This window comes from Chelonoidis abingdonii, chromosome 4 (assembly GCF_003597395.2).
Source record: "Chelonoidis abingdonii isolate Lonesome George chromosome 4, CheloAbing_2.0, whole genome shotgun sequence".
NCBI classification, from domain to species: domain Eukaryota; kingdom Metazoa; phylum Chordata; order Testudines; family Testudinidae; genus Chelonoidis; species Chelonoidis abingdonii.
The window spans coordinates 67,044,926-67,066,584 of record NC_133772.1 but is presented as its reverse complement, the minus strand read 5'-3'; the positions used below and the strand labels follow the sequence as shown (position 1 = coordinate 67,066,584).

Genomic DNA, 21,659 nt, shown 5'->3' with positions numbered 1-21,659 from the left:
CTGAAATGTAACCAGTTCTAGGGTGGAGGGCAACAACCAACTAGCACACAGGATGCTGGACAACTGAGTGATTATGTGCATAGGCTTCTATATAAGAAAAAACCTCAAATATTCGGACTGTCCCTATAAAGTATCTTGTGAGACTTTTTTAATGTTTGTGAATCACAGTGAGATTCTCAGATGGAAGGTGCTATAGATGTACAAAGTATGATGACTTCAAAAATTAAATGGATTATTCCTGTAATCATTAACTTAAATTCTTGCACCACAATGCACAGTCAAAGATCTCTGCTGCAGTCATAAATGGCACAGACAATAATGCACTACTTCGAACTAACCTAAGACTGCAAGTTCATAGAGTGCCCAGATTAAAAGATAAATAGTTCATTTTTTATCTGTCTACATAGGTGCTAGAACTAGAAGTACTGGGGTGCTGCTGGGATAGGCTTTACAGTTTGTTTCAATGGCTCTCAGGAGTCTCCCCTCCCCCACTATACAAATTGTTCCAGCACCCCTTTCTGTCTAGATTTTTTTCTATAAGATATTCATAGGGTGGTGGTTGTCATGGTTATCTCATGAGCTGGCTGGTGGTTTGAAATAGTTGCACCAATCCAGCTGTGTAGCACCATGTGATGTTTAAGAGAACATACACGTGATTGGACAGTAGGTTTAGTATGTAACTTCTGAGGGAGTGGCAAAGACTAAAGAGCTTTAACCAGCCTGAAATAGCTTGGTTTTTTTGGTACTTGTAAGAGTTCAGCTGGGTGGAACAACAAGCAAATAAGGGGTAAGGAGTATTTATATTATAATCGTGACAGAGTCAATGAGTAAATCTGATAAGCAGTTATATAAATCCTTAATAAGCAACAGTATGCGTATACATGTTGCAAAATGTATTACAACAGGTTCATAGCAGTAATGGATAGAATATGGTTAGAAAACATAGGCAAAAATGAAAAATTGACGATCAAAAAAGGATTTTTGTTTTGATTTCCTCAACTTCTGTCTCAGATCCCGTTTTCTGACCTGCACTAGAAATGGGGCAGCTGTGGTCCTTTATAATGTGACCATTTTGCATTGCTGTTTATTTCTGATTTGGTGGCAGTCTGCTCCATATTGTGAGGCTGTTTTTGCAGCTTTCTTTCTCTGCCTTGCCTTTTCAAAGCATCTTCCAATTCTGATAGAGAATTACAGCTTCTTTTTTTTTTTTTTTTTTCTGGTAAAGCAGCATTCGTTTGCAAAGTTAAATAAAGCAATTTGAGCAACACAGGAAGGGAATAAGAGACTAATGTTAGAAAAGATGTGCTACCTGATCTTAAGAGTTCTACAGGGAAATTGGAAGAACATATGTTTATGCAACTTCTGTTTTTAAATATATATACAAACTGACCACTATGTAAAACAAGTTTAATGCTTGCAGGAACTAGTTGATTCTTGATCTGTTAAAGGCTTATTTGCACATACACTGTATGGTTTTTGTTGTTAAATGTGATGTTTGAAGTCGTATTGGCCCTTAGGAGGAAGGGAAATAGCATTTAGCAGGACTGAGTGAAAGAAACTGGAAGATTAAATTGTGTGTAATACATAGACAAGCTTTAAGTAGGGTTCGTTTGGTTTTTGGGGTGGGGGGGTTGTTGTGTGACATACTAAAAAATTCCTCTGTTTAATACATAGTAGACTGGTGGCTAGTGAAACCCTTGTTACTTATCATGGTTTTAGTTAATCATCCATGATCCATTAATTTTTACTGAATGAGTGTTTTGCGTACAGCTGCTATTTTCTTTCAACCTGCAAAATAGTTTACAGTATCCTGTAGGAGAGCTGATTTGAGTTAGGGTCCATTTAAAAACAAAATCAATAAATAACCAAGGTCCTGTCTTATTTTTGTGAATTAAAGAGCTCATCACAGTTCATGCAAATGTCCTGTGTCAAAATTTTTCCACCTCTCTCAGTTTTGTAGCGTGTTGCCAGTCGTTGAGTGCTTCCAGCCATTCCAGAGGTGGTTGCATTTCAGTAGTGCTGTCTGTCTTTTATAAATCACTCTGATGAGATGGGCCTGACACAAACTTACGTTCCAGAATGACAGTGAAAACCACACTAATTATTGTTATTTAAAATGACTTACATATTTTTTTAACTCTATGACCTTTGTGTTATTTCCCTACTACAAAAATCACAGTTTGTGCTTATATAAGAAATAGAATAATTCTTTATAAAGATGAAACATATTTTCAGAATTCTGGACATGGGAATATGATCAGTGTAGCCCAGTTCTAACTGACAAAACTTAATATCATCACATCTTTAAAAGCTACTGCTGTCTTTCCAAAGGGGAACAATGAGCCAGAAGCCATTCTAGTCACACCTCCCTGTAAGAGTTGGTCACAGAGGAAACAGCACTAAAAGGAACTAAGGTTTACAAAGTTTTATGAGGAGGGGAAGTATCCACTAGAGCAGAGTTTGCAATAGATAAGGTTACACAATTTTAAAAGTCTGCCCCCCAACACACACACAAGTACTGCGCAGAGACCTGGATGGGAAAGTGAATAGAAAAAGGCCTATGCATGGACTTCAAACACCAAAAAAAAGTGGATCGGGAAACCTCAAAGATTATAGGCGGCTTGATCCCACAAGTCTGGATCCAAGTGAAATGAAAATTTCCATGAATTCCTCCCCAGGGTGGTTTCTGGATTGTGAGTTATACTTCAGACCCATCTCTGGTTAAGATCCTGAGGGTCGGGTCAGAGAAATAGCATGTTCACAATGTTCAGGACTCACTGAAGTTCAGAGAGAGCGTTTCAGGAAGCCCCTAGATGAAGGAATTTAAATAGCTAAGAAGTATTTAAGATGACAATGAAGATTCCAGCACAAAGGAGAGTCATAATCAGGAACAATCAGCAGTTGTTTGTGCAATATTAGCTTGCCTAATCACCTTTGCAGCCTTGGAACTAGTCAGGTAAACTGTGTGTTAGGACATCTCCCCAGCTCCAGAAACTGTCCATCTCATTATTAATGTGGCTGGCTGCTTGTCGCATAGGTTTTTTTTTTTATTTGTTTTTACCAGAGTTTGGTTGAAAATCTGGGACTTGTCTACATGAGAGAGTGAATTTAAACCCATATTGTTATATCTGTAAACCCCACCCAGGTACACACTTACTCCAGTGTAAGTAGGCTTGGCAGAATTAGATTTTAATCGTTTTATAACTTAAATGATTAAATAGGTGTTTATTTTAAAGCATTTTTATATTTTTCTCTATTTAAATTTTCAAAGTTGTTTGACTTCCCCGCTAATTTCCGACAATGGGGAAGTTAGACAACAATTGTTTAATGGCAATAAATGTTGAGATTTAAAAATGTAAAGCTTTATAACTAAAAACAAATTGTCAATATCACTTATCAAAATATACAAAGTAAATATACTTAAATCAAACTCTAATAGGTTCTTAAACAACATTTTTCTTACATTTTTATCAGTAATTTTTTATTATTATCAATGGAAATTTTTTTTCATCAATTTGTGTGTGTATAGTGAAATCAAGTTTACTGACATATACCAATAAAAATCTAGGCCTTCCAAGCCTTAAGTATAAAAGGGTTGGGGGGGTTATTTTTTCAGTTTATTTTAAATTGTCAGAGGTTTAAGCCATACCATAAAAAGCCACTCATATGAAATTGGACTGTCCATCCCCGTTATACCAGAATAACTACATATGTCAAAAACCTGGCAAAACTTTCCCATGCAGACGGTTGCTGAGATGCGTTAGTAGATGGAGGGCTGGAGGCCAGTGAGGAGGCATGACTGCTCTCGATGTGTGTCTCTCACCTTTCTATCTGGTTTTCAAACTGTTTTTTATGCTTTGGTGGTAGGTCAATTAGTCACATATCTGTGGATTATGGTGGTGTTAATGATAGATCAGCTGGGTAGGAGCATCAGCAAACACCTCAGACTTGCACACCCAGAGCTCTTTGTTTTGGAGAAAGGAAGAACCTAGGATTAGATTTTAAAGGGCTTGGCACTCACAACTGGGGTCCAATTTTCAGAAGTGCTTCATTCCCAGTAGAAAATCTTGTCATAAGTGCCACAAAATGTTCAGTACTAAATGGAAACTGAGCCCTTATGAAAATTCTGACCTTGGTGAACAAGTTTAAATGCTGTGGATCCAGCCCACCTACCACCTTATAGCTAGTTTGAATTTCTGTTTCTGCCTCTTCTTCTTATTGAGGAAGTCTGACTGAAAGCGTTGGTCACCTTCCTGAATACGGATCTTTCTGCCATTGGAGAAGTTTTCACCTGTACAGTAATTTCCCCCTAGTGTAAACATGCTGCAGTAATGTAAAGCTAGCTTTTCACACGATACTGGAGTAAGCAGCACTGCAGTAAGTCTGATGTAGGATGTCTACATGAGAGGTTTGTGCTGATGTACCTCTATTGTTATACTGCAAATACAATGCTGCTAAGTTGTTCAGTTTTATCACATCTCAATATTTAGTATTTTTCGTCAAACCTCAGCTCCTGGAGTCATGTTGTTACCTGATTAATCTCAATTATTTTTAATGAAAGTTTCTAGTCTTCATGGTTGTGGGGAAAAGTTTAAAAGCATGACTCCTACAGACTCAAACACCAAAAGGCAAATAAAAATAACCCAAAGCTTATTTTTAAAATCTCATGACTTTTTTTAAATATCGTGATTATATGGGGGCCTTACTCATGAGTTTTGAATCTTTGCGGTCGGAGGACTGCCAAGATCACTAAAATAGGAAAGTGTATTTTTCTTCAGGGGCTGAATTGGTCACTGTGAAGTTGTCTGATGCCTAGGGGCTAGACCCTGTTAGCTAGTGAACTTCTCTACTTCCTCTTCAGCCCCATTTGGTGGGGTCAGAAAACCATTTATCTGACCACTCAGGCAAGGATATTTACATCCTGTGACTTCGGTGTGCAATATACACCTGCAGATTCCTGGTTGTATACTGCCCAGGAATCTGCAGGTACAGATACAAAACTTTGTATTATGGATATAATTTGGATCTAACTTTGTGTTATGGATGTAAAAACTTTTATTATTAGGGTTGTATGGTTTTTGCTCATTACACAACTACAATTATATGAAGACACTTCTTGGCCACACTTGGTTCCCTAATAGGGTTGCCAAATGTCTAATGCCACAAACCCAACACCCTTGCCCTGCCTCTTCCTGAGGCCCCACCCCTTCTCCAAGGCCCTGCCCCTGCTCAGTCCATCCCCCTCCCTCTGTCACTTGCTCTCCCATGCCTCACTCACTTTCACCAGGCTGGGCAGGGGGTTGGGTGCGGGAGGGGATGTGGGCTTTGGACTGGGGGGGTGGGGCCTAGGGGCTCGGAGTGTGGGAGGGGACTCCGGGCTGAACCTGGGACAGATGGTTGGGCCATAGGCGTCAACTCCGTGGGGGAAAAAGCACTCACTGGCAGCCAAGCTCTCCCCGCCCCCCTCCTCCTCCTCCACCCTGAGCACGCCACATCCCTGCTCCTCTGCCTACCTCCCAGTGCTTCCCCCCCCTCCCCCGGCCACGGCCAAACAGTTGTTTGGCAGCATTAGCACACTCAGGAGGGGTGGGGGGAGAGGAGTGGGAACATGGCATGCTCAGGGGAGGAGGCGGGTCGAGGGCAGGGATTTGGGGAAGAGGTTGGAATAGGGGCAGGGAGGGGGCGGAGTTGAGTTGGAGACTTTGAAGAAGGGGTTGGAATGGGGGAGGGGCAGAGGTGGGAAGAGGTGGGGCAGGGCCTCATGGAAAGGGTGGAATGGGGGCGTGGCTCCGGGTAGAGGAGTGTCAAGCACCCTCAGGAAAAAGGGGAAGTCAGAACCTATGGGTTGGGGTGCAGGAGGAAGTGTGGGCTCTAGGAGGGAGTTTGGGTGCGGGAGGGTGCTCAGGGCTCGGGCAGGAGGTTGAGATGCATGCAGGAGGAGGTGCTGGCTCCGGCCAGACAGTCCTTACCTCAGGCAGCCAGCATTGCCAGCTCTAGGCTCGTGGGCAGCCAGGAGGTCTCCACGTGCTGCCCCTGCCCACAGGCACCGCCCCCGCAGCTCCCATTGGCCAAGGTTCTTGGCCAATGGGAGCTGCGAAGTCGGCGTGCGGGGTGAGGGCAGTGCGCAGAGACCCTGGCCACCTCTCTGCCGAGGAGCTAGAAGGACTTGCTGGCCACTTCTGGGAGCCGAGTGAAGCCCTGGCAGGTAGGGAGCCTGCCTTAGCCCCACTGTACCGCCGGATTTTCAGCGGCCTAAATCTCCCAGATTGGCTTCAATAGCCTCAGGGAGATCAAGCTCGATTACGGGAGACTCCCAGCCAGTCCAGGAGGGTTGGCAACCCTGTTCCCTAATAACATGTTTATCAACTATATGTAAAAATACAAGGCTTGCTTAATGCCTACTGCTGCTCTGAGTGATTTGTGATAGTTTCTAAAATATAGAAAACAGTGAACACCACTAGTGTGCTTACAAACACCTTAAACAAATAGTACCCTATTCCTAAATACTGTACTACAATTGGTTGAACCAACTAGAGTCTTTAGTATTTGCTGTGAGACACATACAGCAGCAGTGTGGCTTGGTGCTCTTTCGTAGAATTTGGAGAATTCTGTCTGTGGCTAGTATATCTCCCCCTCCTTTTAGTTCCAACATTATATCCTAGAAATGCTAGCGCTCAGTTTGACCAAGTTTTTGGAAACATACAATATGGTTCCCAGTGTTTGTATCTTATCCCAATAACTTTTTACGTATAATGAAAACAGCTTTGCTTTAATAGGCTCTACTGGTTTTGTAATCTGGATGATAATTTGGATGACTTATTGAACTAATCATTTAAACTAATGTTTCAAATATTATTAACGCAATATTTAAGTGACATGGCAAAGTGCTACAGAGAGAGCAGATAAAGGATTTTTCAAGGATAGGGGCATTTCATTTTTTGTCTGAACAATCAGAGAATGGTATGCTATAAGATGGAGGTCGCTACCTTGAGATGCATTCACCAAAATTACTCCTTGTTTTCTTTCAACTTACTTACTTTCATGACCAGAAATCTCTGATGGAAATAGCCTAGGGTCAAATTTTAGAATTGTTCTGTGAACAGATTTAACTGCAAGTGAAAAGAATAAGATGCATGCTTCTCCGTTAATTAAGTACTGATGTGTACTCAATTGATATAATCCATTGCACTTGTTCACTTTGACGCTAAAAGTGTAAAATAAGTAAAGAAGTTGCTATTTATTATAATAAAAATACTGTAATTAACTGAGCAGTGGTTGTTCTTTTGATTAGTGTTGATCACTACCCATTTCTTAAGCATTTAAGATTTGCGTAAGACCCCATTTTTGCACAGAAGGGACGTTTTTTCATGACTTTCTGCATAAAATTGCTGCATAATTTGGTGCAGTCTGCCTTTCCATAAGGAGTTTTTTAGAGTCCATAATCTGATTCCAGAAAACCATCCAAAACCCCCATTAGCCTCTTTTGCCACAACATCACCCTGGGACCTCATGTGCACTTGCTTGTCCACTTCATTCATGACTTGAGTAATGGGATACAGAGTATGCTTATAAAATTTGTGGATAACACCAAGCTGGGAGGGGTTGCAAACATTCTGGTGGACAAGGTCAGAACTCAAACTGACCTTGCACATTGGAGAATTGGTCTGATATTAGCAAAATGAAATTAAGTAAAGACAAGTGCAAAGTACTACACTTAAAAAGGAAACATCAAATGCACAACTCCAGAATGGAGAATAACTGGGTTGGCAGCAGTACTACAGATCTGGGAGGTACAGCGGATCACAAATTGAATGAGTCAACAAAGTGATGCAGTAGAAAAAAAGGTTAACATTCTGGTTGGTGTTAATGGGAGCGTCATAGCTAAGACACAAGAGGTAATTGTTCTGCTCTAACACTGGTGAGGCCTCATCTGGATTACATGTCCAGTTCTGGGTAGCAGATTTTAAGAAAGATGTGGACAAATTGGCAAGAGTCCAGACGCAAGTAATAAAAATGATGAAAGGTTTAGAAAACCTGACCTATGAGGAGAAGTTAAACTGAGCATGTTTAGTCATGAGAAAAGAAGAAAGAAGGGGGGCCTGATAACAGTCTTCATATATGTTAATTAGGTAGAGGGCGGTGATCAATTGTTCTCAATGTCCATTGAAGGTAGGACGAGAAGTAATCGCCATAATCTGCAGCAAGGGAGATTACACATAATGCATCTTTAATTATTTCTGGAAGTACGCTTTCATTCAAATTTATGGGGCAGAAATTTTTTTTCCCTATATTTTGATTGTATCATTCCTGTGGTCCCGCTGATGGTATTTAAGATCTCTTCACCTTCTAACCAGATATAATTCCCTTTGTGTCAAATACATATATATGGTGGTCTTTGTTTCCATGGAGGAATAAATGCTTGCTTTGGGGTATATTTAAATTAAACTTACATCATTAGTAGCGACCAGCGCATTCCTGTCTGAGCAGTAAACAAGCAGATTCCAAATATCTAGACTTGCCTGGGGAGGAAATCTGCTTATCTCTTGTGTTGTCAAGAGATAGAAAATGAAGAGTTAAGGAGAAGGAAGAGCAGTTCAGGTGCAAAAGTAATTGAGGGAAGTTTCAGGTTACCAGATGGTGACCTCTAAGGAAAGGGAAATTCAGGACAAAGCAGAAAAAAAACTATAGTGTGTGATTCTTGTAGATAGTTAGATGTGGCCTAGTAAATCTCATCTGTAATTTGTATGATTTTGATGAAGCCAGCGCCTCATCTACAGCAGGGCAGGTGCAACCACTAGGCAAACTAGACGGCTGCTTAGGGCACCAAGATTTGAGGGCACCAAAAAGCGGTGCCCAAAATGTCTGGGATGCTCACCCGGCGCCAGCTAAATGTGTAACCCACTTCCCGCCCCTGTGCAACGGGGTGCTACGGCTTTGATCAACTGAAGCCGGCCGGGAAGCCCAGTCATTCCTCCTCCGGCCGCCGGGGGGCACTGTGCTGCTCCCGGCTGCTCTGGTTCTGCCACAGGACCGCCGCCCCGCCCTGACCTCGCTCCCCGGAACTCTGCAGCAGGGCTGGGCCTGCCCTGACAGAGACCCGGTCCCAGCCGCGCCACCAGTGAGTGCTGTGGATGGTTCCTCCCCACCCCCCAAGCCAGCCTCGCGCCTCCCCCCCCCACGGAGGCCTGGTCCACCTCCCTCCCCCACTAGGGGGCTTCGTAGAGCCCCAGAATATCCAGGGACAGTCCTGGTACTTGCCACCCGTCTCCAGCCAGCCCCTGCCGCACCCCCTGCCCTGCCCGCAGTCAGCCCCCGTCCCCTCTCTCCAGCCTTTTAACAAAGGCTAGCAGCTCAATTTAAAACCTAGAGGGAAGACGGGTTGAACTCACCAAAAGACTAGAAATCAAGGTAAAGAAAACTAAGCAGCATAAACCTCTTTAGTTGGGACAGGTGGAGGAAGACAGAACTCTTTCAGGCAATCTCTGCAAGGTGCTTAAAAAAAAACCCAAGTGTGTGTGTCAGAGGTGGTGGGCAGTTAAGGTACAATCCTAATCTTATTTTTCCTTTGCAGGTCATCTTTAACAATGTTCCCAGGTATTGTACAGTTAATAAAAGTCTTGCATTGAGCAATAAATTTTGTAGGACCCCTTGGCATCAACAATATCTTAGGTTACAATTTTATACTCAGGCAAATATAAGGTTCTTTCTGTTTTTAATCAGAGGCCAGCTGCCTGATACAATCCAAGATTATCAGAAATTTCATTTATAAAGGATAATGCACAACTAATTGTTGGGGGGACCAGATGTTATAACACAATGTAATCCTCTTTCATGTAGGATCCAATGGCAGCCTTTCCTGAAGGAAAATCTGAAGAAAGGAAACACAAGAGCATCCCAAATAGTTCTGGAGCATCTCAAGGCCAATGGGGAAGAGCCTGGTGAGAGAGGCTTGTCACTCTGACTAAATGGACCTCAAATGTGATACTATCCACTCCTGCTACTACCACTCTTTTTATAAACTTGATCCCAATAGTCAAAAGACTAGAGCCCCTCAATAAACAAAGGCTGCACCAGCCTTCAATTCAGAACTACAGTATGAATGGTCTAAACACAACATATCGGAAGTATAGCTGTAGCACAGACTTGTTGTTGAGGATTATTAGATGATTTATATCCTTCAGCCCACCCACCCTAAGGGAGTCTTTGTGGGTTACCCTACCAGTTTATCACAGCTTCAGCTCATAACAAGCAAACTCATAACAGGTTTAGTCCAGATCAGGGGTCTTTGATCTGGAGTTTCCAGAAGCAGGTAATTTAATATACAGTGGTCTCTCTCTCAAGGGTGTATCTTCAAAAAGTTGGCTTTGGGAGCGGGGAGAATTTGCATTTCCCTCACTTTGAGGTACTTCCTAGGAAATCCGCTTCACACATACTGTTCCAAAAAAGACTGTTGGACTTCCTTCTCCCTCGTGGAGACTGCATTAATCTTGTACTAAAGAAGTTGCATACAATCTAACAATAGTACATAAACATTTGCATTTCTACTACAAGGTACCCTAGAGGTATTAATCCTATTTCAGTAAGTTTTAACTTAATTCAGTAAGTTCATTCAGGCTATTGTCAGTCTGGCACAGTGCCTAAGTTAGAACTTTTAGCCTAGTGGTTCCCACTCTCACCCTGGGATGTGGGATCCCCAAGTTCAATTTCCATCCCACCCCCTCTGCCAGAGTGGGAGAAGCGAGTGACCTCTGTTCAAATCCTCACTGAGTGCTCTGACCACTGAGCTATGGAATGTGCTGATGTAGGTTTCTCCCATTAAAGCTGTTCCATTGTGGATTAAATAATTAGACCTGACACTACCTTTTTGGGATGGAAAGTTGTGAACTGGGCACAGAGACACAAAAATGACTTGCTCAAGGTCACACATGGGCCTGGTCTACACTACGCGTTTAAATCGATTTAAAGAGCGTTAAATCGATTTAACGCTGTACCTGTCCACACTACAACGCCCTTTATATCGATATAAAGGGCTCTTTAAATCGATTTCTGTACTCCACCCCGACGAGAGAGAGGAGTAGCGCTAATTTGATATTAACATATCGGATTACGGTTAGTGTGGCATGGAAATGACGTAAATTCTGCCTCCGGGCGGACCCACAGTGCACCATTGACCAGCTCTGGACAGCAATCTGAACTCGAGCAGCGGGCAGGTAAACAGGAAAAGCCCCGCGAACTTTTGAAATTACATTTCATGGTTGCCCAGCGTGGAGCTCTGATCAGCAACAGGTGGTGATGCAGTCTCAAATCCAAAAGGCTCAGCTTGGACCGTACGGGAGATACTAGAATCTGATCGCTGCTATGGGGAGACAGATCTGTGTATCAGGCTCAGTTTACAGAACATGAATGCAAAGCGTTTGAAAAAAATCTCCAGGAGGACTTACACATACAAGGCTGCGTGCCGTATGGACATGTCGCAACTGGGCATAAGGGCAGAGAACTTTAGTTAGGTTCTGTGAAGCCAGCATTGGAAATGTGATAAAGTCGGGGTACCTCCGAGGCCACTCAGCGGCTACGCCTCAAAACCCCACAGGCTCACAAATCAGGCAGGATCTCTGAAAAGCTATTCTGATGGCGGTGGCTTGAGACTTCCCATGTCTAGGTAGGTTCCATAACAGCCAGGTGGCATTACAGTATCAGCAACGATTGGTGATCAGAGGAAATAAAATTAGACTACCTCAGTCTATTCTTCCACCCGGCCGATTCCACCAAGACTCAGAAAGGAGATACAGCCGCATGAATTCACCTTTTCTTGCACCTACTTTACCATATGTCACTCCTGTGTAGCTAATCCGAAGTGCTGCACCCCGAGTAGACGCTGATGGCTAGCGCAAATTCCAGGGTTGCCCCGACAGAAAGGGAAGAGAAGCAGAACCAGACTCCACGCTCACTCACTCTCCATAGCCTTGCGACCCACCCGGACCGCATGCCACGAGTATGGGTTGGCAGTGCGGGATGCAATTAGAGTACGAGTAACGCGTGCAAGTTGGAAATAGGCGTAAGAGGCAATGGTTGACCCATCTGGAGGGCACGAAATTTATGACTGTTACTCCCCAGGTTAGAGCATAAGGCACAGAAGTCTGGCCTCCTAATACAGCTCATCTGCGACCTGGGGTCTTCACCACGCTCCCCTCCCTTTCCTGTGTAAAGAAAACCCATTCTGTACTCCTGGACTGATCAACAAGCAGCAGCATGTGGACTCCTCTCCCCACACTGCTAATGTAACTGCCCCTGGAGAAAATTATCATCTGCGCCCGGCAGTGACTGCCTTCCCCTGCCTCATATGGCGATAATGTCACTAACGACGTCAGTCTCTTAGTTCCTGATTCTTTTATTAGCTTTTATAACAAATGGGCAGGACACTGCCACGGTATCACAGGGAAGGTTGGGGGACGAGAGGGGAAGCACGGGGTGGCCGGTTTTTGCCACTGGTGCCATGGAACACACCCGATCGCGAATATCTGCGAGGAACACGAGTACCACGTCCTGGACTACTGACTATGGTATGCTGGTCCTTCTCACACACAATGGATTGCCCCCTATATATTAACACAGTAGTAGAGGCGGGAAAGGACTCAGACTCTCTTTTATTATAAGAACCTATAAGGGAGCGGCAATTGACCTAGGCCCAGAGTGAGAGTCAACCATTTTTGCTGTCCTAGGCAACTGCAACCCCCGCGGCGCGAATGTTCTAGCCAGGAGGCACTCATGGATTACAAGCGGACATGGTATCAGATTGGAGCTGGGAGAGATACCATACCGTATCCCTATCGCTCATGTGCGCGGAGTTATACTCCGGCACTCACGCATCAGTACACCATGAGATCTGACCGGTATAACCTCAAAATCGAATTCTGATTCTATCTAGATAGCCACCACAAGAGCGATGCGGCTGAGTGTACCGCGCCGCGGAGAGAGCTATCGCCTCTCGCGTGCGGCATACCCAGTTATCAGCATACGGTTGCCCGGAAAAAAAGAACATTGTCCTGCAACCAGGTGATCTTGCTCTACACTACATACACACTAACGGAGAGGAGTATGGAAGGGAGGAAAGGACAGTCCCACCAGAGATCATCCTTGCCCGTCCGCACTGGGTTGGAGTCAGAGGCTTTTTTTGTCTTTTCCACGCGCAGCGCGTGTAAATCCATGGAATGAAAGCGAGATCACTGGCGCGCGTAACAGAGACAGAGAATACGATGTAGACTACCGAAGCAGAGAGGACGATCTGAGCACAGCATAGCTTTATAGAGAACAATGATAGCAGAGATGGTCCACCGGTCGTAAATCTGTAGCATGAATCCTACTGAAAAGCCATCTCGGGAGTAATAAATCTGGCAATGGAGGGTACGGTTATCTTTCTCCTCCTCTAGTACTGTCCGCTCGCTACTATGACGTGCCCCTGGCTGAAATTCGGCCGGGGGGTGCAACCGCAAAGCAATTGAGGGATTGCTCATGGACTATATATTCGCGAGGTACAATCCCCTCCCATATGGTTTCAAATAGAGTCAGTCCCTGCCTAGAATAATGGGGGGGCAAGTGTAATTAGAGGCCCAGTGATATCAGAAGAACAACCAGAGCGGGACCTGGCAGCAGATGTCAGTATAATGAGACGACAGGTGTGCTGCAATAAGGCCCACGTTGAATGCTTCAATCCACACCCAACCGTGGCCTTGTGGATATAGTTTCTTCTCCGTGGCAGTCCGTTCCGCCCATTTTGTGTCATGTAATAATAAAAGAATGCATGGAATATCGAAACACTGATCGTTAGTGACATAAACTGGGGGAGGCAAGCCTCTGGCGCAATGATAACCAGGCAAGGCACATTGTATGTGGGGAGAGGAGCAGCATTGCCTGCTGTGACAGGTCCGGCGCAGAAGCTTTGTCTTTACCAAGGAAAGGAGGGGGCATGAAGCCGCCAGTTTGCCTAATGATGAAGCTAGCGTTATTTTACAGATTCTTGAAGATCCTATTTACTGGAGTAACCAGCATAGGCTTTGGCACTGATGTCAACAATGTTAGACTACTTCACCTAAGTGACACGGACGGTTACTAGTCCTATTGCATCCCGCCTAACGGGAGGGAGAGGGAGAGAGGAGCGGATTGCTTCTTCAGCATGCTTGCAGCTCATCGCGTCTACCAGCACCACTCATCCTACATTCAGCAGGGTGACATTGTAAAAAGTATTCAAAAGAAAATAAGATTTCTTTTTCCTTTTCTTTTCACTTGGTGGTTTGGGGGGGGGAAGAACACCGAGGAGCTATTCCCGTGAACCACTGCCCAGAACCACTGTGGTTTATGAACCTACAGACATTGGGAGACTCAAGAAGACAAGAATGCAAATACTTTTCAAGACTGCTTGCAATGACTGTGGGTACTGGAGTCCTCAGCTAACCAGAGTCCTCCATCCATGACGCGCCATGAGTCTCTGGCTTCCCACGTTACGCTTTGTACAAAGCAGCGCTGTGTATCCTGGAGATTTTTTTCAAAACGCTTTGGCAATTCTCAATGTTTGTAACATCTGAGCTCTGACTACAAAGACAGATTGTCTCCCCATGACAGCGATCAGCATCTAGTTAGCTGCTCCCGTACGGTCCCATGCTGGAGCCACCTTTTTGGATTTGAGACTGCATCACCCCGTGTGCTGATCGGAGCTACGCTGGGCCAACATGCAAATGAATAATCAAAAGTTACGCCCCGGGCTGTTTTGCACTGTTTACACTAGCCCGCTGGCATCGAGGTCAGATTGCTGTCCATGAAGCTCGTCAACGGTGGTGCACTTGGTGGGATCACCGCCCGGAGGCCAATAAAACCGTGATTTCATCCACACTAAGTAATCCGATATGTTAATATTCATAATTTAGTCGAGGCTACTACGCCTCTCGTCGGGGTGAGTACACAGAAGATCTTTAAAGACGCCTTTCATACAACTGTTATCCTAGCTAAGAGGCGTTAGTTAGTTGTGGACGGTACGAGTTTAAATGCGATTTAACGACTCACTTCTAATGATTTCAAGTACGACAGTAGTTAGTACCAGGCCCCGAGTGCGTGGAGACCGTTGAGCAAGTCATTTTTGTGTCTCTTGCCCAGTTCACAACTTTCATGCGCCAAAAAGGGGGTTCCGTGGCAGGTTAATATTCTTCATCCAAACAATGGAACAGCTTTTAATGGGTAGAAACCTACATCAGCACATATCCATACTCAGTGGTCAGAGCACTCAGTAGGGATTAGAACCAGAGTACACTCGTTCTCCACTTTCGCACTCTAGCAGAGGGGGTGGGAATGGAAATTGACCAACTTGGGGACCACACTACTCCCAGGGGTCTGAAAGTGGGGAATCCACTAGAGCTAAAAGTTCTACAGCATTCGTGTAGGCGACACTGTCATGCCGAAAATGACAATAGCCTGACTCTATGACTACTATTAAGTTAAAAACTTAACGTGAATATAGGATTAATAACCCTTCTAGGGTACCATTGTAGTATGAAATGGGATAGCAATGTTTCATGTCCTATGTAGATGTAGCCCAACTCCTCTTTAGTACATAAGATTCAATGCAGTCTCCACGAGGGAGAAGGAAGTCAAACACGCTTTCCTCTAATGGAACAGTTGTTGAACGGATTTCCCAGGAAGTACCTGGGAGCAAAAGTGAGGGAAATTGCAAATATCCCCCACTGACTCCGCAAATGCCAACTTTTGAGATATACCCCTTGAGATGTGAAGACACACTTTGTATTAAATAAATTACCTGTGCTCTTGGAAACTCCAGATCAAAGACCCCTGATCTGGACTAAACCTGTTTAATGATTTTGCTTGTTATGGAAGCTGAAGCTGTGATAAAACTGGTAGGGTAACCCATCAAAGACTCCCTTAGGTGGTGGGCGCTGAAGGATCTAATAATCATTCTAATAATCCTCAACAACAATCTGGTGCTAGCAAGCTCTATACTTCCGATATGTTGTGCGTTTAGCGATTCCATACGTAGTTCTGAGAATTGAAGCTGGTGACGCCTTTGTTTATTGAGGGCTCTAGTCTCTTTTGACTAATTGGGATCAGAGTTTTAAGAAAGAGTGGTAGTAGCAGGAGTGGAATAGTATCTACATTTGGAGGTCCATTTAGTCAGCGAGTGACAGCCTCTCTCACCAGGCCCTCCCTTTTCCCATTGGGCCCCTTGGGGAGAATGCCCCCTTTCCAAGAACTATTTTTTTGCGGATGTCCCCTTGTGTTTCCCCTTTCTCAGATTTTCCTCAAGGAAAGGCTGCCATTGGATCCTACATGAATAGGGATGTACATTGTGTTATAACATCTGGTCCCCCAACAATGTGTCCTGCTTATCCTTTATAAATGAAATTCTGATAATCTGACTTGATCAGGCAGGCTGGCCCATCTGATTAAAAACAGAAAGAACCTTATATTATTGCCTAGGTCATAAATTGTAACTAAGATATTGTTGATGCAAGGGTCTAAAATTATTGGCTCAATGGCAAGACTTTTATTAACTGTACAATACCTGGGAACATGTTAAAGATGACCTGCAAAGGACAATAAGATTAGCGTTTGTACCTTAACTGCCCACCCCACCTTCTGGGAAAACCCCACAATCACTTGGGTTTTTTTTAGCACCTTGCGCAGAATTGCCTGAAAGAGTCTTCGTGTCTTCCTCACCTGTCACAATACAAGAGTTATTGCTGCTAGTTTTCTTTACCTGATTTCTAGCTTCTTGTGAGTTCAACCCGTCTCCCTTCTAGGTTTAAATTGAGCTGCTAAGCCTTTTGTTAAAAGGCTGGAGAAGAGGGGACGGGGGCTGACTTGCGGCAGGGCAGGGGGTGCGGCAGGGCTGGCTTGGAGACGGGTGGCAGTACCAGGACTGGTCCCTGGCCATATTCTGGGCTCTACGAAGCCCCCTATGCGCGGCAGGGAGGTCGGACCAGGCCTTCCGTGGGGGGGGGCAGGCGCGAGGCTGGCTTGGGGGTGGGGAGGACATCCAACCCCAGCACTCCCTGTGGCGCGGCCGTGCGGACCGGGTCTCTGGTAACACACTGGGCAGGCTCTCAGGCCTATGCCCTCTGCAAGAGTTCCGGGGCGAGGTCGAGGGCGGGACCGAAGTCGGTCCTGGGCAGAACCAGAGCAAGTACGGGCCAGCAGCACTAGTCCCGCGGCGGCAAGGTACGCCCTTCCGCGGCCGGCGTTGAGGTATGAATCTGTGCCGACTCCAGATAGCCGTAGCACCCCGTTGCAGGCAAAGCGGCGGGAAGTGGTTCTACACATTAGCCTGGCCCGGGCTGAGCATCCCAGACTTTTGGGCACCGCCTTTTTGGTGACTCAAATCTTGGTGCCCGCGTAACAGCCGCCGCTCTTCAGAATGCCTAGGTGGCACCTCCCTGCTTGTAGATGAGAAGGCCTGGCTTCATCAAAATCATACCAAATTACCAGATGAGATTTACTAGGCCACCATCGTAACATCTCACAAGAATCACACACTACTAGTTTTTTTTACTGCTTTATAGCCTGAATTCCCCTTCCTGCGTCACCTAGATACCTAATGTAACCTTCCGAAACTTCACCTTCATTACTTTTGCACCCTGAACTGCTCCTTCTCTCTCCTTAGCTCACTCTTCTTTTCTATCTCTGGGAACACAAGAAGAGTAAGCAGATTTCCTCCAGCAAGTCTAGATTATTTGGAATCTTGCTTGTTTACTGCTCAGAGACAGGAATGCGCTGGTTCGCTCATAATTGATGTAAGATTTACCCATTTAAATCTACCCCCTCAAAAGCAAGGCATTTATTCCTCCATGGAACAAAGCACGCCTAACCATGTAATAAGTATTTGACACAAAGGGATATTATATCTGTTAGAAGTGTGAAGAGATCTTAAATACATCAGCGGTGACCACCAGGAATGATCACAAGATCAAATATAGTGGAAACAAAACATTTTCCTGCCCCATAAAATTTGACAGTGAACAGCGTACCTTCAGAAATAATTATAGATGCATATGTGTAAATCTCCTTGCTGAGCAGATCATATGGGCGATATAACCTTCTCGTCCTATTCATTGGAACCATTGAGAACATGAGCACCGCCTCTACCCAAATACATATATGAGACTGTTATCAGGTCCCCCCTTCTTTCTTCTTTCTCAGACAAACAGCTCAGTTTAACTTCTCTCATAGTCAGGTCAAACCTTCATCATTTTTATAACTTTTGCGTGTCTGGGACTCTTCCGCCATTTGTCCACATCCTTTCTTAATAATCTGCTACCCAAACTGGACATGTAATCCAGAATGAGGCCCTCACAGGTAGGCAGCAACAATCTACCTCTTGTGTCTAGTTGCACGCCCCATTACACCAACCAGAATGTTAACCTTTTTTTACTGTCATCACGTGTGACTCATCTCAATTTGTGAAACCGCTGTAGCCTCCCAGAATCGAGTCTGCTGCCCTAACCCATTATGTCTCGACATTCTGGAGTTGGCATTTGATGGTGGTTGCTTTTTAAAGTGTAAAGTAGCTTATTGCACGTTGTCTTTACTTAATCATGCAATTATCAGACCAAACCCAATGTGCAGGTCAGTTTGAAGTTTCTGACCTTGTCCACCAGAATGTTTGCAACCCCTCCCAGCTGGTTCCACAAATTATAAGCATACTCTGGTATCCCATTTACTTCAGAGTTCATGAATGAAGTGGACAAGCAAGTGCACATTGAGGGTCCCAGGGTGAATGTTGTGGCAAAAGAGGGCTAATGGGGTTTTAGGATGGTTTTTCTGGATAATCAGATTATGGGCTCTAAAAAACTCCTTGGGAAAGGCAGACTGCACCAAACATGAGCAATTATGCAGAAAGTCATGAAAAAACGTCCCTTCTGGCATAAAATGCAGGTCTTACGCAAATCGTAAGTAAGAAGGGCTAGTGATCAACACTAAATCAAAAGAACAACAATGTCAGGTTAATTACAGATTTTTATTATATAAATAGCACTTCTTTACTTATTTTACACTTTTAGCTCAATAGTGAACAAAGTGCAATGGATTATATCAATTGGTACACAGTCAGTACTAATTACACGGAGAGCATGCCATCTTATTCTTTCACTGCAGTTAAATCTGCTTCACAGAACAATTCTAAAATTTGACGCCTAGAGCTATTTCCATCAGACGTAATTTCATGGTCATGAAAGTAAGTAAAGTTGAAAGAAAACAAGGAAGTAATTTTGTGGAATGCCATCTCAAGGTAGCGACCTCCATCTTATAGCATAACCGATTCTCTGATTGTTCAGACAAAAATAGAAATGCCCTATCGCTGAAAAATCCTTTATGCGCTCTCTCTGTAGCACTTTGCCATGTCACTTAAATATGATTAATAATATTTGAAACATTATTTAAATGATTTAGTTCAGACTAAGTTCACAATTTACATCCAGATTACAAAACCAGTAGAGCCTCATTAAGCAAACTGTTTTCATTTATACGTAAAAAGTTTATTGGATAAGATAAACCTGGAACCATATTTGTATGTTTTCCAAAACTTGGTCCAAAACTGAGCGCGCCTAGCATTTCCTAGGATATAATGTGTGGAGACTAAAAGGAGGGGGAGATATACTAGCCCAGACAGAATTCTTCCCAAATTTCTACGAAAAAGAGCACACAAGCACACTGCTGCTGTATGTGTCTCACAGCAAATACTAAAGACTCTAGTTTGGTTCAATCGACATTGTAGCTACAGTAATTTAGGAATGAGGTGTACTAATTTGTTTAAGGTGTTTGTAAGCACAACTGTGGTGTTCACTTTTCTATATTTAGAAACTATTTCACACAATCATCTCACGAGCAGCAGTAGCATTAAGCAAGCCTGTATTTTTACAACCTATGGTTGTAACATGTTATTGGGCAACAGGGTTGCCAACCCTTCCTAGACTGGCCTGGGAGTCTCCCGTTCCATCGAGCTTGATTCTCCCTGCAGGCTATTGAAGCCACAATCTGCCGATTTTAGGCCCGCTGAATAACCGGCGGTACATGTGGGGCTAAGGCAGGCTCCCTACCTGCCAGGGCTTCACTCGGCTCCCAGAAGTGGCCAGCAAGTCCTTCTAGTCTCGCTGCAGAGAGGTGGCCAGTGGTCTCTGCGCATCTGCCCTCACGCCCGCACTCCGTGATCTTCGCAAGCTGCCCATTGGCCAAGAACCTTGGCCCATGAGCGAGGGGGGGTGTCCCTGTGGTGCAGGGGCCAGCAAGTGGAGAGCCTCCTGGCTGCCCACCGAGCCTAGATTGCTGGCAATGCTGTGCTGTGTGAGGTAAGGACTGTCTGGCCGGAGCCAGCACCTCTCCTGCAATGCATCTCAACCTCCTGCCCGAAGCCCTGAGCACCCTCCGCACCCAACTCCTACAGAGCCCACCTTTTCCTCCTGCACCCCAACCTATAGGTTCTGACTTCCCCTTTTTTCCTGAGGGTGCTTGACACTCCTCTACCCGGAGCCACGCCCCCATTCGCACCCCTTTTCCATGAGGCCCATGCTCCACTCTCTTCCGCACTCTGCCCTCCCCATCTCCAACCCCGTTCTTCAAAAGTCTCCACACTCACTCCGCCCCCTCCCTGCCCCACCTATCCAACCTCTTCCCCAAAACCTGCCTCGACCTGCCTCTCCCTGAGCATGCCATGTTCCCACTGGCCTCTCGCGCCCCACACACCTCCTGAGTGGCTATGCGCCCAACAACTGTTTTGGCCGTGCCGGGGGAGGGGGGGAAGCACTGGGAGGTAGGCAGAGGATCAGGAGATGGGCGGTGCTTCAGGGTGGGGGAGGAGGAGGGGGCGGGAGAGCTTGCTGACAGTGAGTGCTTTTCCCCACACGGAGTTGACGCCTATATGTCCCACACGCATCTGTCCCCAGGTTCAGCCGGAGTCCCCTCCACACTCCGAGCCCCTGCCTTCACCCCCCCAGTCCAGCCCATCCCCTCCCGCACCCCAACCCCCACTGCCCAGCCTGGTGAAAGTGAGGAGGCATGGGAGAGCAAGTGACATTGAGGCGAGGGGAGTGGATGAGCAGGGGCAGGGCCTTGGATGCAGGGTGGCAGGCCTCAGGAAGAGGCAGGCAGGGTGTGGGTTGATGCATTAGACATTTGAAGGAGCAACGCCTATTAGGGAACAACAAGTGTGGGCCAAGAAAGTGGTCTTCATATACAATTGGTAGTTGGTAGAGCTACACTGCAAAAAAGTTTTACATACCCTATATAGCACATAAGTTCTAGATCAAATATAAATGACGCATAATCAAATTATCCAAAAAGTTTTTGTACTGTACCTGCAGATTCCTGGGAGTATAACAACCAGGAATCTGCGGGTATATTGCACCACCGAAGCTCACAGATGTAAATCACTGTCTGAGTGGTCCAGATAAATGTTTTTGACCCCACAATGGGCTGCAAGAGAGTAAGTAGAGAAGTACTAGCTAACAGAGGTCTAGCCCTAGGCATCAGACAACTTTCACATGACCATTCAGCCCCTGAATGAAAAATACACTTTCCTATTTTAGTGAATCTTGGCAGTCCTGCCGACCGCAAAGATTCTAGAAAACTCTTATGCAGTAAGGTGCCACCATATAAATCACGATATT

General features: G+C 45.0%; 1 protein-coding gene across 2 annotated transcripts in view; it reads left to right on the top strand.

Moving 5' to 3' along the window:
* The first annotated feature begins 701 nt into the window (after window positions 1-701).
* The window catches only part of DHCR7 (7-dehydrocholesterol reductase), a 30,768-nt gene continuing 9,810 nt past the window's right edge, over window positions 702-21,659 (top strand). For both annotated transcript variants that reach the window (XM_032770359.2, XM_032770276.2), the window contains exons 1-2: window positions 702-787; window positions 9,838-9,938. In XM_032770359.2, the coding sequence (XP_032626250.1) occupies window positions 9,844-9,938 (95 nt within the window). In that variant the 5' untranslated portion in view covers window positions 702-787; window positions 9,838-9,843. The remainder of the gene's footprint in view (window positions 788-9,837; window positions 9,939-21,659) is intronic.